Source organism: Mauremys reevesii, linkage group 2 (assembly GCF_016161935.1).
Source record: "Mauremys reevesii isolate NIE-2019 linkage group 2, ASM1616193v1, whole genome shotgun sequence".
Classification (NCBI taxonomy): domain Eukaryota; kingdom Metazoa; phylum Chordata; order Testudines; family Geoemydidae; genus Mauremys; species Mauremys reevesii.
In genome coordinates, this window is record NC_052624.1 from 236667910 (window position 1) to 236683038 (window position 15129).

Sequence of the window (15129 nt, forward strand, 5' to 3'; positions counted from 1 at the left end):
AAGAACTCATTATAGGGCACAAATGCAGTAAAAAAACCAAGGCTGGGGTCCCACATCAAAAAAGCCTTACTAGAACTCATTACACACTAACTTCATATAAGAGCTGCACAGAGGAAGACAAAAGAACCAGAGGTCCTGGAACACAATGATGACATGGGGGAGCTTCCTGAGGGAGCCCTGCGACACACCAAGGGGGGCGGGGGAGCCCTGCACATGGGCCCAGTGACACACCGACGGCGGGAGGGGGGTCTGCACATGGGCCCAGTGACACACCAACCGGGGGGGGGGGGAGAAGAGACTGTATGTGGGCCCAGTGACACACCGAGGGGGGCGAGGGGGAGAAGAGGACAGCCCTGCACCTGGGACCCGGTGTTACCTGTCAGCTCTGTGTTCTTGAGGAACCAGGGCACAGTATCCAACCTGTCTGACTCACGAAGGACACCTCCCCTAGCCTCTACTTGAACCAAAGCCGATCAGAAGAAAGGCTTACAAAAAGCAATGAAAAGGCAGTGGGAGACACGCCTAACACCCCCCACCCCGCAACAAGAGTTACAGGATTAAAGAAACTCCCCCAGCCTCATTTGCATCAAAAATTGGACAGGGAGGCATCTCCATTAGCAAACAGAGTGGAGAACAGAGATTCCAAGGCAAGAACTGCACTGAACTCTGGGATCAGAAAAGCAGGGAAGCACTGCATGATGCAGAATCTCTGCTACATATGTTAATGAACCCGCACCTTCACACAGCCAGCTCAGTAGTTATCAGACCAATTCTAGTAATAAATCCTTTACTGGTATCCAAAATACTGAAGCTGACTAATAGCATTATGAGCTCCCTCAAAGGAACATCACCCATAGCCAGGAATGAGCAGCTCCTATTGTCTAGTCAGAACAAAATAACGTTGGAACACTCCCTTGAGTCACCAGTTTTCCTACAAAAACCCCTACCCATGGTCAGTTCTGATGCCTGTATCCAACATTTGCATCAGTTCAACTGAGACTTCATCTTCTCCTGACTGAATGCTGGGGACTCTGCCTGTCTCCAGCACTCTGGACCCTCAGTTACCACCACCATCTGGGACCCCCGACCGATTCAAGCTTCATGGACTGGTGAGAACCCAGCTCTTGCTCTCTGTCTCTAGGTGTAGCCTTCTGACCCTGACTTGTGTGGCCAGTTTAGTTTTCTAAACCTGACTTTTATAATCAAATTTAAGTTAGATTTGATATTATAACTGTTTTGTTTGTTTGGCTCCCCTACGGGTATTACCTGGCAATAAATAACTTTCATGGTTAAGTTGGTTGCTTCCCCCCCCCCCACTCGTGGGTGTTTTTTGGTTTCCTCATTCGTTCTGCAGCAATGCTCCTTGTACCTAAGCTAAAAGTTCCCTGCAGTGCCCAAAAATCCTGTGGTGTTTGCTCATCAAGTGGGCTACTACCAGAACAATTGTAATGTGAAAGTGGGGATAGGGACGTGCTGAACTGGGACATATGAACATGGCAGCTTGGAAGTGCTGCTCGACCTAGTCTGCTGAGTTCAGGGGCATAGGAGGGTAACAGCTTGGGAGTATTGATTAACCCAGCCCTCTCAGATGCACTCTGTTAATGTGTGTGCATCTGATTCTGGGGCTGGAAGAACCCAGCCCTGGCCCCTGAGAAACTTTCAGGTCCTGCAGGATAGCTCCATTGGGAGGGAACTTGCAGAAGGGAGAAATAGCGTGCATATGAGAACACACATGACACAAGCAATACATCGATAGAATTACAGAACACCCCTCCCCCCAGAAGAGTAACCCTAGCAAATGAGCATACCCCAAAGTAATGGGCAAATCTCATAACACAGCACGGGGCCGGATCCTGGCACCTGGGTCCTAGTGACACAACCACAGCAGGAGAGGGAGGAGGGGAGCCCTGCACCTGGGGATCGGTGACACACCCACAGCAGGGGGGTGTGGAGCCCTGCACCTGGGAGACCCGATGACACACCTATGACGGGAAGGGGGGAACCCTGTGACACACCCATGGTGTGTGGGAGGGAAGGAGCTGCACCTACAAACCCTGTTCAGCTGCAGGCTGGCACCTGACACGTATCTATCCAGGCTCCCCCTCCCCGCTAGAACACGGGGCACACGCGCCTGCGCCCATCTCCGCGGGTCTTTTCACTCGTGTTGCCCTAAATCGTGTTGAGCCCGCCCCTGTGATGCGAACGTGCCAAGGCCGCCCGGCGCACAGCAGGGGGCGCTGCCTGAGCGCTCCCCCGGGGACTCCCTGCGCCTCACACAGGGTTCGGCCGAGGATTAGACCCCGCCCCTCACTCCGCATCACGTAACAACCAATTGTCACGTGACACGGCGCGGCTTTCTCTGCCCCGCCCCCTCCGTGCGGTCTCACCTGCCGCGAGCCGGCGCCCAAGGCGCTGGTGAGGCTGCTCGGCCGCTTCTCTGGCGCCGGGGGCGAGATGCCCGGGCCCAGCGAGTCCCCGGTTCCATGGCTACTGCCCCGCCTGGCCGCACCCAGCAGCTGCCATGCCCGGCTCCGCGAGGCGGCGCGGCTCCAGCTCGGCGTCGCCATGTCGTGTCCGTCGGAGGGCGGGGCGTGACCTCTGACCCTTCCTGTGCCCTGTCACAGGACTCGCGGGCAACCATAGAGTAGCGCGGAGGTATCCTAGAGCGCCGCCTCGCGCGCATGAACTCGCCGCCATCTTGGTTAGCTTGGGGAGCCGGCGGTCACTTAATGGCGGGGGGCTTCTGGGTAGAGAGAAAAGGCGTTGGAGGGGGAACAGCACCTGTAGCCTGGGGCCCACCTCTCCGGGGGGGGTCCCCACCGTCATGTGTCCCGCCCGCCTGGCTGGGTGCCCGGTGCGTGTGGAAAGGGCCGGTCAGCGTCAGCCTCTGCTGCGGGCTCGCGCGCGCTGTAGGGCTCGGCTGCCGGGAGCGGCCAGCGGGCGGGCGGCGAAGTGAAGCGACTCGCGGCGAACGCTCGGGGCCAGGCAGCCCGGCCGGCACTTCGCCATGGGAGGGTCCCGTTACTGGCCGCGACCAAGGCATCGGCTTCCCTGGAAGTGCAGGTCTCTTCCCCCCATTCCCGGCCGTGTCAGGCTGGGAGCCGGCTGGCACCCTGTGGTAATGGAATCGTTGTAGTGACTGCCGCTAAACGAGCGGGGCTCGAACTTTATTAGTGCCCCTTGCACATTGCAAGCCCCTGAGTGCGACCCACCAATAAATTAAACACAGTTTTTAATATATTTAATGCCATTATAAATGCTAGAGGCAAAGCAGGGTTTGGGGTGGAGGCTGACAGCTCACAACCCCCTGAGGGGTCCCAATTCCCCATCTGAGAACCCCTGTGATGAACAGGCAGCTCAGGAAGAGACTATCTGTACAGCAGTTGGGAAGGAAGGAATGTCCTGGCCTGATTAGACTTACTTGAGCTAGTACTGTAACAATAGATGCTGCTTTGAAGATGTTGGTCAAGGTGGGCTCAGATCCCAAGCCACAACTTCAAATTGCTGTCAGTGCAGATATTTTACAGAGCACCAGCCTGCCTGTGTTAGCTGGACCTGGGAGAATTGTTCCTGCACCCCCCAAAACTGTGTAGACAGGCTTAAGTGACTAGCTGCCACAGTACCAAAGTTTGGAGGCTTTGTTAGTGAAGGACACAGTTGAGGTAGTCAAGGGCTAGATGGCAGTGACAAAACTTCCTGCAGAGCTGTAGGAATCTTTGCACCCGAGGCAAGGGCCAGCTCTAGGCTCTTGGCGGCAAGTCCTTAAGTCCCTCTTGGAGAGAAGGACCCTCCCTCCCCCTGCTGCCAAAGCACCCCGATCATGGTAGAGCTGCACCCCTCTGCTTTGTGCACCCAAGGCCAGTGCCTCACTCACCTCACCCTTGTTATAGAACTGAATAAAAAGATATTCTAGCACTAGAAAAGGTTCAGAAAAGAACAACTAAAATGATTAGGGGTTTGGAGAGGGTCCCATATGAGGAGAGATTAAAGAGGCTAGGACTCTTCAGCTTGGAAAAGAGGAGACTAAGGGGGGTATGATAAAGGTATATAAAATCATGAGTGGCATGGAGAAAGTGGATAAGGAAAAGTTATTTACTTATTCCCATAATACAAGAACTAGGGGTCACCAAATGAAATTAATAGGCAGCAGGTTTAAAACAAAAAAGGAAGTTCTTCTTCATGCAGCGTACGGTCAACTTGTGGAACTCCTTACCTGAGGAGGTTGTGAAGGCTAGGACTATAACAGTGTTTAAAAGGGAACTGGACAAATTCATGGTGGTTAAGTCCATAAATGGCTACTAGCCAGGATGGGTAAGAATGGTGTCCCTAACCTCTGTTTGTCAGAGGATGGAGATGGAGGGCAGGAGAGAGATCACTTGATCATTGCCTGTTAGGTTCACTCCCTCTGGGGCACCTGGCATTGGCCACTATCGGTAGACAGATACTGGGCTAGACGGACCTTTGGTCTGACCTGGTATGGCCATTCTTATGCTTCCTGTTTTAATATTTTGACACATTAGCTGTGAAAGCTTAGCCTGCTAACTGTCAGGGAGACTTGGCCTGCACAAAGAAGGAAGAGCTTCCCACTGCTCCAAAACTAAGTTAGACACAAAATGCAAGCCAAAGCTTAGTCTAGCAGCAGCAGGTTAGTTTTGGAGAAGCTAAGACATCTGTGAGAAACAGGAAAAGGACTTTCACCTCAAGTGTTTTTTGGTTAAGGAGTTATGACCACTGGAATTACAAACTCAACAGTTAACCATACCCCTCATTTGGCACCAGAAGTATACAATCAGGCAGTAGCAGAGACCCAAAAAAGCAATATAGTACAGTACTGTGTTAAATGTAAACTACTAAAAAAAAGGAAAGCAGCATTTTTCTGCTGCATAGTAAAGTTTCAGAGCTGAATTAAATCAATGTTCAGTTGTAAACTTTTGAAAGAACCACCATAACATTTTGTTCAGAGCTAAACATTTCAGAGTTAACCTTTATTCCCCAGCTGTTCATAAATCTGAGGTTCTATTGTAAAGGCAGTGAAAGGAATCAGAGGAGCAGTTTCAGTAAGGAGACTCGACAAGGAAGCTTAGGCCAGGAAACATGGATGCATTAACAGATAATCAGTACCTAGAAAATGAATCTGGTACATAAAAGTATTTGTAAGATTGCTGTTTTACAAACTCCATCTTTTCAAACAAACTAATATAGTGCCTAGGGCTAAATGTCTACAAGAGATCAGTTTGAGAACAACTGCATATCTGTTAATGTCTGGTTTCTGTAAAGAAAGTAAAGATAGTTATAACTAAGAAAGATAGATGGCATGATTGTTATTAATCGAGATATCTTTACTAAGTGAAAGCAGCAGTTTGGTACAAAAGTCACTGGACTGGAATAGTAAGCATATTGTATTTGATAAGTCATTTAAAGACTGGAATGTGAAAGGAGACATAGGAAACAGGTAAATTTAGGAATAAAGTTAAGAAAGCAGGTAGTGAAAGTTTAACTGAGTAGTGAGTAGCAGTAGAGGTAGGATATGTATAGATACACCAAGTTAGGGAATTGTCTGATAGATTGAGTAGCTAATTACAAACCATTGCATCCATCTTTAGCACCGAGGTCCAGCTTTGCAGATAGGTCCCATTCCTGACAAGCTGCTGTGGATATCAACGAAGCATAAAAACATCCCACTCAAAAGCAGGGAGTAAGTGTTAACTGGCTTAGGATGTTGACTAGATCACAGGTTGTGGTTCTAGAAATTTGATGTCCAGGGTTGCTTTTCAGCCATTTCAAGTCAAGGCTTTCGAAGCAGAAGTCTCAATTGCTAGAATTCAGGTACTGAAGACATCTTAGATAGAGCTGCTAATTGCATTTCACGCTAGTGGGAAAACATTCCCTAGATGTGTCAGCTGAAACTGCTCCTCTGATTTCTTGCCAATGTTTTAAGCGGAATTTTACTGCCTAAGGAATCTGAGGTGTACCTGTTCAGTTTATCCCACACTGTTAGCTCAGTTTACATTTGGCCAGGATTCAGGTGTTTCATCACATCAGCGAAAAGAGGGTTAGGCCTAGGCAAGACACTTCTACTGTACCTGGAGAGGAAACCAGGGGCTCTAGCTAAAGTGATGTAATGAGGAAAACTCAAGCCCTGTGGATTTTCTCCAGACCATACAAAAATGGCTATGTGATGGCAGCCTATGGTCATCCTCCTTAAGGCAGCTGGATCCCACAGACAGGAGTGAGCAAAAACAGGCTAGAAAACCCATTAAGTATGAAGCACTGAGGCAGTATACTGGGAATGTTTGTGCCAACCTAGCTCTAAGAGCCTGCCTCAGGCAAAAGCCTGCCTCTGAAGCAGAGTGGGAGATGCTTCAGTGGGTCAACAGGGAGAATGAAATAGCTGACTTGATTAGATGGCAGGGAATGTGTTTGCTTGACAGTGTCAAACTAGGCACAGATAAGAATGCTCCTTCAGTCTAGGAATCCTACTTATTCAGAGTAGCATTTTTTAAAAAAATGCTTTAGAAGGGACAACCTAAACAGAAAACAGCTGATATTCATGCCAAAAAGTTTAGTGTTCCATTGTACTGATATTAGTTTCAATCTAGTGCACCTGTAACATTTCCTTACTATCACTTAATCATACCATATATTGCAGCACTAAAGTAGGGTGGTTTAAACATATTAGATGGGAAAGTACCCTGGTGTTACTGGAATTTTGATCCTGTATGGTTGTCATTTGTTTTATTTGCTGATTTACAGCCTCTGCTGAACTTTAAGTCTCAGGCCAGGAACCGTTCATGAATTACATTTGTGCTACAAAAGGCATAGTAAATTCCTGAATCAGTTTCCAGGATAGAACCAACTCAGCCCATCTGTCCAAGAAATAACTGAAAAGTGGTCATGAGGCCATGAGTATGAAGACAGGAGGATTCCAACATGTTCCCAATTACTTGGGGAGCAGAGGATAGTAAGGGACTATTTCATATGTGAATTCAGTCCTTTCAAATTGATTTAAAAAAAGCTTAGGCCTATAGGTAGCTATGACTTTTCCAAACAGTGGAATGTCTGCATTTACAGCTGTGCTGTTAATGACAGTGGCAATACAGTGCTCATGTATAGGATTTTATTAAGCTGTTCACATATAACAGCATATTCACTAGAGGTGAAGTGCTATCAAAGCGCTCATCAGAAATGCAGTACAATGGTGTCTAAAGAAAATTGTGTAGCTGTTTTGGAATTTGATTTAAGACAGATTTTCGCAGTTAGTTTTTTTAATCGCTTCCAGTTCATTCCAAGCTCAGTGATGAGACATTTGGCATAAGTTACAATTTGATAACGACCAACATGTGCCAGACATGTACATAATACAAGCAACTTCCAAAGTACATAAAGTGGATATAGTCAACATGTAAAGCAACGTAGCCCTCTTACAAGGTCTGCTATAGGCTTTGATAAAGTTTGATAAAGGTAAAGTTTCAAGAGTGGATCTCAATGGTTAAACAGAAGTGGAATCTCCAGGGTGCAAACAGTATTGCTAATTTTCAAGCCTCTTAAAAAAAATGACTTAGGACAAGAGAGAGTCTTTAGAGCATGAAATAGTTTGAACGTCTCAAAGGTCCTCTGCCTCCTAGAGCAATGGCTCTTGCCTGCAAATGCTGTGCAAGTTTACTACAGCATGGTGAAAGGCTTTAAAAAAAAAACAAACATTTAATTCCAAGTCAGTTATGGGAATTAATCAATGACTTGTCTGCAAGAAATATTTCTAACATCCAAGACCAAGTTCATAAAGCCATATTCCTACATTCTGAGCTGTAAGAACGTGTTCACATCTCATCTCCACTGCATGTTTTTAGTGTAAGATTCAATATTAATACCAGAATAGAAGAAGTTTTAGAATCATCACCATTGGAGACCATTATTACAGTGACTGCCATTTTACCACAGCAGAATAATTCAGGCATTAAAGCATCAAGTGAAGAACTCACAATAGTGTACTGGGGTAAACAAACTGGCTCAGATACTAGACCAGCACCATTAAACATCTCACTTTCATTTGGAGCACTCTGAGAAACCCACTCTTAGGATATTAAGTCTGGTCACAGGACCCACAGAGAAGTCAGTAACTCTGAATGCTAGTTAGGATTATGTCCTTTGCCCCACATGCACCAAATGCAGTTTAGGACTCAACAGGTTTAAATTAATATACACTTGTGGAAACCTGCTATAGTGATGTTATTCATAATGTTGAAGCAGAAATCTTTTTCTGCAGCTTGGAGTAATCTTCCAAGTGTGATGTCCAATTTAGAGAACTGTTGCACTGAAGCCACCGAAGGAGTGAAGTAAACCTTCAGTTTGGCAGTAAAAGTAGAATGCCAATTCTTATAAGTGAAGAGAATTGCTAATAATCACAGCATCCAAAAGGAAGTTATGAATCCACATACTATATGTACAGTATTAGTAGGTTTGTCTAAAGTTTTTCAAAGAACATTTTAGAGATTGCCTTTAAAATCAGGGATATATCCTTTAAGTACTTGAAAAGCATAAAAATGTCCCTTCCCCCCCCAAAAGCCAGGCTGATACAATCTACTTTAGTTCCAAAAAAATATTTTAAACCCACAAACAAGCTATTTTATCAAATTGATATAAAGCTAAGTGCTAAGTAAAAGCACATCTGGTGGAAACAGACAGTGAAGAACATTACAAATGTGCTTAGTTTTTGCTTGCAGCATCTGGCAGTGGGTAGCAGGACAAAGGCAGGAATCTCACTGGGTCTCCTCCTGTATCTGTTCTGTAATAGTTTCTGTGGCACTAGCATTGGCAGCTGAGTTTAAGACTTCTCCAAAGTCACCTCCAGCAGGCTTGGCTCCTCCAACTTTAGACTAAAATACAAATAAATAGTTTTAGATAAACCCTTCAGAAAGTATAGCTGAAACACAGATAGCCAGGTATTTTAACAAACAAGTTTTGCAATAAACAATACCTTCATGTCAAGATTGTTTGGGGGAATTTATCCTTTGGAGGCAGTTTTTCCAGGATCAAACTGCCCCTACAATACTTGAGGTAGGAGCAGCACTCAGTGCAACTTGGTGGAAGAAGCTAGGTGGAGAAACACTGAAGGAAATGTTGCAACCCTCCAATCATTAGCTTAACACATGGGTCTCCCTTGGCCTTTAGTACTGCAAAAATACTCCTGATGAGATTGTTGCCACAGCCCATACTCAGATGTACAATCTTCACAGAGCATAACTTCAAGTTGAGACATCCTACATTTGTTTTAACTCAAAAATGTTATAAAACCTGATAGCTTTTGTTCTGTACCACCCTCGGGGAGCTCAGAGAAAAACAAACATTCAGCCTCAAGGACACATCCTGAAGCTCTCTGTTTTGGTGGAGCACATTCACTGCTACACCCCTTCAGATGGTGTGTAACACACTTACCCCACATCACTCCCATATGCCTCCACCACCTCCCCTCTAGGGAGATGCATTCCCAGAGTTCCTGGAAGGAGAAGTTCCTAAACTCCCTTAGATTGCAACAGGCCATTATACAGGATGCCAAAAGGGGAAAGGAGTTCCTTATGCACCTTTTCCCCAACCCCAAGGAGCAGTCTGGTCCATAATATGAAGGCCTTTATACCAAAAAGTTAGTTGGAACAGCCACACAACATTCATCTCTGCTTATTGAGGCCTCAGCCCCAATTTCAGCCTCCTTACCTGACAGCGAAGTCAAAGAGCATGTACATCTTGCAACAGAATTGCACACTTCTATTCCTTACTTTGATGGTAACATGCAGGAGTTTGCATTCCCAATGTAAGCTAGAATAAAGCTTTTCAGCCCTGAAGTTAAAAATCAGTATAGATGCTGGATATACATAAGACCAGGTTCTCTATTATGTGTGAAAGGCAGTTTCCTGGACCACCTTTATTGAATGAAGTATCTTAGAACTTCACTGTATTAAAAATGCAAATAATCCCACCACAACACAAATTTGCAACTTGTCTGGAAAGACATGATTAATGTAAACTTTGGGAAGTGTTACAAGCTTCAAAGAACTCTTTAAAACAAACAATAGACTAAGACAAGACTGAGCTGTTAATGGAGTAGGTTTCCTAGGAAATATTTGTGAGGAGCGGAATGCAAATATCCACCTCCAAACTTGATCTTCTGAAGCTTTGACCTGGGATGGGGATCTTGTCTACAAGTTACCTGTTCCCAGGATCAAAGCCCAAATGGCATAAAAGAGCAACTCGATTCATAGTGTGCTGGTTCTGCGCCACAGCAGTTATCAACTTGTAACCACAGAAAAACCCCTTGGTGGGGTTTGAAGGGCTGTTCTCTAGCCAGAGCCCTGCTTGGAGTTGGGGTGATCTCTGAAAAGCGTATTTGCATGCAAGTTTGCTATTTTATATGTTCTCTCACTAATGCTTTTCCCTTAATAAATGTGGTTGCTTAGAAAGAGCTGTGTGCTAACTTAATTGTGGTCAGTTACATTGCTTACCATGAGAGGACCAAAAGGTAAAGCAGGCCTGCTTAGGCAGTCTGGCTGCTGGTGAATTTCCAGTGTAGGCAGGGAGCTGTGCAGCCTGGACATATTTTGGGGTCAGGAGGGAGAGATGCATGTTTCCATCCAAGAGGTAATGGCAGGGAGTCAGAAAGAGTGGCCTTTTTTGGCCCATACAGGAGAAATACAGGTGCAATTGTCCTGAACTGAAACAGCATGATCCAGCCCATTTGTGCTGTTCTGAGCATACAAGTGGACCAGAGAGCAGTTGTCTTCCCAACTGGGGATCTTCTGGCATGAAGCAATCATAGCTGGCTATACCCCTGCATTTCATAGCATTCATTTACTTGGTTGTCAAATGACTACATTTGGATTTTTAAAAAGCACCTTAAGAGGTTAGTTGCCCAGCTGCTACTGAATTTTAAGGGAAGGGATTTGAGCACCACATTTAGGTTCCTTCAAAAGTCCCAGCTTAAGTCTCTCAAAACTGTTTCCAGAAGCAGCTAGTTAGATTTACCTTTAAGTTTTCAACCTTTTCTTCAAATGACTTGAAAGTAGAAGAATTTCTAGGGGAAAAAAACCCAGTGGTTAGTTTCTTAAAGTGAGAAACTGAGCATAGTAATACTAGGTTAGTTTTGAGACAATGCATCCATGTTTCCCTGTCCTATGTCAACATGCTTTTGACAGCCCTCAGATTAATGCATCTTTTGGATAGTAGTTTTTGAACATTTCGTAAACAGTTACTTTAGGCCTAAACTGTACAGCTAAAGAGCTTCAAATAAAACCCACGTCTAGAACTTTCAACTGCAAGCCAAGAAGCTCATTTTATTACTACCTTTGAGGCAGTCACTCTTTATACTGCTTAACAGCAGAATAAAAAAAAATTTCAGTGAAGTTACTCATTGCCTGTTACTCAGTGATAGTACCCTTTACAAAGGTAAGGGGATAAGGTACTGTAGAATGCCAGATTTAACTTGTCATTAGTGACTTTTTTTATTGACTCTTCAAAAAAAGAAGACGGCTGTTGGCTTAGAAAAGTTGCTAGCTCAGTAAGACAATTTAGTCACATCCAATCACTCTAGAGGCTAGCGAGTGATTGTTAAAGACAACTCATTATAGTATGTGTCTCTCAAAGTTAAAGAAAGGTTGTTTACCCTGTCCCTCTAGAGACAGCCACTATCAACAGTAATAAGTATTTTCCCCATCTCTCACAGAGACTATTAAACTAGGAAAAGGTAAAATGCAATACCCTAAGATAAAAACAGTGTTTAGTCGTAGCAGCCTAGACAAGGGGTGAAATTTTGTCCCCACTGAAGTAAATGGCAAACATTGACTTCAGGAGGGTCAGTAAGTCACCCAAGGATTCTATATCAATTGCCACCAAATTGCAGTGTGACCTTGTGCCTTAATCTGTGTCACCAGATGGAGGAATGCTTACTTCTGATGCAGCCAGCCTTAGTGTTTGTAATGTACTCTGAACCTTATTTAAGCAATTAAAAGTCAGCAAGAGAAAAAAAAACTGAGCCAGAGGCCAAACTGCTTACTTTCCTATGTGTTAATAAGAAAGTAAGTCTCTTCATTTTAGAAGAGCTGTAGACAGTTCTGAATTTGAAATCATTTAGCATAATATTTCTAAGAAAATAAAGACCATTCAGCTTCTCACCATAAGCAAATATGTCTAGGATGTGTAATTGCCAATAGAACAAAGTTCAAAGAAATAATGAACTTTCTGCAAGAACAGTCAGTACATGCTTTATCCTAAGTCAGTACGGTAAATTGTTCTAAAAACCAATATGTTTCTATGTATTTAATTCTACACATGTGGGTGGGATGGGGGAAGGAAAGAGGATCAGTTCAACTAGTAAGACCATACCCATATCCAATAGGGGAATTACATACTAAAACATACATTACCTCATAACAGGCATGCTAATTGAATGTTGTATGGAGCGTATACTAAGTGTCAGCATTAAGAAAAGGAGAGAGAGAGAGAGAGTGAAGTTAGTTATGATCAATTATGAAAAGCAACTTGCTTAGAAACCCTTTGCATCAGGTTCCACGGAAAGAATCCTTTCTCCCCATAACTGAAGATGTCTGAGATAACTGTTTTCCCAAGGGCAGTTTCAAATAAACTGGAGTCATGCACACATTCATAAAGAACATGCAAGAGAGCTGTAGTAATACTTTATTAAAAAAACATGCCAGTTAAAAAGTACATTCTGCATAGTTGCAACATAATTCCTTTGTCCTTTATCTACCCATTAATTTTTCAGACAGTGAGAAACATGCTAAATTTGCAATTCTGGTAGTGTCAAGTGAATGCCAAAAGCTATTATTCACATATTCCCTCCCCTTGAATGATGCTTACATTAAAGGGTAAATTCTTTCAGACTATCACTACGTTAATTGCAATGGGACTCCTGCATATGGAGTAGCAAACTACAAGTCAGTATGGATCCAGGAGCTGAATTTCAGTTCACAAAACTGAAACAGCTCAGTTTTGTGGATTGTCAATCCATTACCTTTCACTAGGATTAGAGTCATAGTAACTCAACAGGCCTAATTTCAACTACAGATGGTTGGGAAGTTTCCAACAAAATAGTTGGACATATCACGCCACTGTCCCAGACAAGCCAATAGCTTGGTGGTTAGGGCATTCAGCTGGGATATCACAGACCCAGGGTCAAGTCCCAGCTCTGATTTAGGTCTTTGTTTTGTCCCAGTGTAGAATAGGAAAACAGTTTGAAAGCTCAAGTTTGTGGGAAAGGAAGACAGTTTCTTGTCCAGCTTTAACCTTAACTTTGTTTTTGAGGAACCACAAGTTTAGTCTTCATACTTATTAAATCTTAACCCTGCCATCAGTAGGAGTGTAGTTAGTGATACGGTTTAAGTGATATGGACAACTGCTCATTAGGAAGGAGTCATTAGGAGGGTCATAGGCCCAACAGCAACTAGATTGTGTCAGACAGTAATAACTTGAGCCAATTTAATCCTCCCTAGGAAAAGCTCAGCATTCTTATTTTTAAATTCGCCCCCCCCCCCCAAATATTTAGTCCTACTCTACTGTAGATGTGTAGTCTGTACTAGTTGAGTACCATACCAGCTTCTGTAGAGCACAGTTTTGCTGGACCATGTGTCTTCTCCAACCATACTTGGATGCTACATCTTGAATCAAGAGTCAATACACCTCTACCTCGATATAATGCTGTCCTTGGGAGCCAAAAAATTCTTACCGACTTATAGGTGAAACCCTGTTATATTGAACTTGCTTTGATCCAGAGTGCACAGTCCCCACCCCCACCCCCCCGGAACACTGTTTTACCGCGTTATATCTGAATTTGTATTATATCAGGTCGCGTTATATCAGGGTAGAGGTGTACTTTCATATGAGAGTTCTCATCTCTGGCAGCAGCTAGTCATTCATCTCATTTTGATAGCAACTCAGTCTCCCCTAAATTAGTGCCTCAGTGATAGAGCCACTTTGGTACTAATGAAAAGTTTCCAGAATAGGTTTAGAATGTAAGGATTTCTGGAGATGTTTAGACAAAGACGTAAAAAGCTTTAAGATAGCCAGGACATGTTGCTAACTGAATATGTGTGACTGAAGATTGGGTAGTAGTGCCATATACTGCAAGTCAAACTGTCAGCTACTAGTTAGTTTTTTTTTGTTGTTTTTTTTGAGATCAGACCATTTATTGTTTAGAGACGTTCACAGTTAAGGTTTGGCAGAGGCAGAGCAGGGCCTTGCCTTTAATCCAAACCCAAACCGGATGAACCTGCTGGCTCTTCCCTGAATCCAGTCCTGGTTCTGCACAGAACCAGACCTTGGATCTGAGTCAGAACCTCCCTCGAGCAGCTGAACGGCCCAAGATCAGTCAAGCAGGTCAATGCACAGACTGTGTCCCCCAATGGCTGGGTTTTCCTGGAGCAGCTGAGACCCCTGAACTCATCGTCCCATTCTCCCATGAGGTAGACAGCACCGCACAGCGGCTAGGACCAGAGTCAGACGTCAGAGCAATGGTGGCTGCGGAGACAGGCAGCTCCGCTCTCCTCTTGCTGAGGTTTTGTCTGCGCTCCACTCATGTTTATTCATTGTTTCACCTTGTGTATATCTGCCACCCATGTCCCTGTAGGAGGCCCAGCTTCTAATAATTAGATTTCTAGAGTCTATTTTATCCCCTGCCTTCAGGATGAGTCACACTTCTGTATTGAGTCCCATTATGCGATGAGAGGATTGGCACAGATCCCAACTTTGCTGGATGCAAAGTTTCTGGCTCAATACGTTTTCTAATGCACTCAATAGTGCATTTTTACATTTTTCCAGCAGTGGTCAGCCACCTGTCTGACCCTGTAAGAGGCTCTCACATCTGGAGATGGGAGTCCTACTTTTTTTTTTTTATTAAAAAGTAAAAAGGATGCCTACTCTTCCCCTGGTATTACAGTCTACAAACCCACCCACCCACAAAAGTTAGTGTACAAAAAGAGTGACCTTTAAGGATAGCATTTGCATATTGTCTTTTGAGAGACATTACTGTAAACACAAGCTTCAGTGTTCAGCTTTCAATAGAGAAGTTTTCACTGACCTCAAAAACCATGCACAGTTCTGGAAATACATCTCTACCCCAATATAATG

At 44.3% G+C, this 15129-nt stretch overlaps 1 protein-coding gene and 1 long non-coding RNA gene across 3 annotated transcripts in view; one reads left to right on the forward strand and one right to left on the reverse strand.

Annotated features, from left to right (window-relative positions):
• The window catches only part of TPD52 (tumor protein D52), a 216284-nt gene that overhangs the window by 140252 nt on the left and 60903 nt on the right, over positions 1 to 15129 (reverse strand). Inside the window, exons 5-6 of one of the 2 annotated variants that reach the window (XM_039523246.1) lie at positions 11014 to 11062; positions 7253 to 8873 (exon numbers count right to left, since the gene is read on the reverse strand). In XM_039523246.1, the coding sequence (XP_039379180.1) occupies positions 8757 to 8873; positions 11014 to 11062 (166 nt within the window). In that variant the 3' untranslated portion in view covers positions 7253 to 8756. Of the gene's footprint in view, positions 1 to 7252; positions 8874 to 11013; positions 11063 to 15129 lie in introns of those variants that run through there. The other variant, XM_039523247.1, reaches the window with a different exon arrangement.
• On the forward strand, positions 5429 to 7956 carry LOC120397431. Its single transcript, XR_005593796.1, has 2 exons — positions 5429 to 5628; positions 5667 to 7956. It is a non-coding gene; the product is annotated as an uncharacterized LOC120397431 (long non-coding RNA).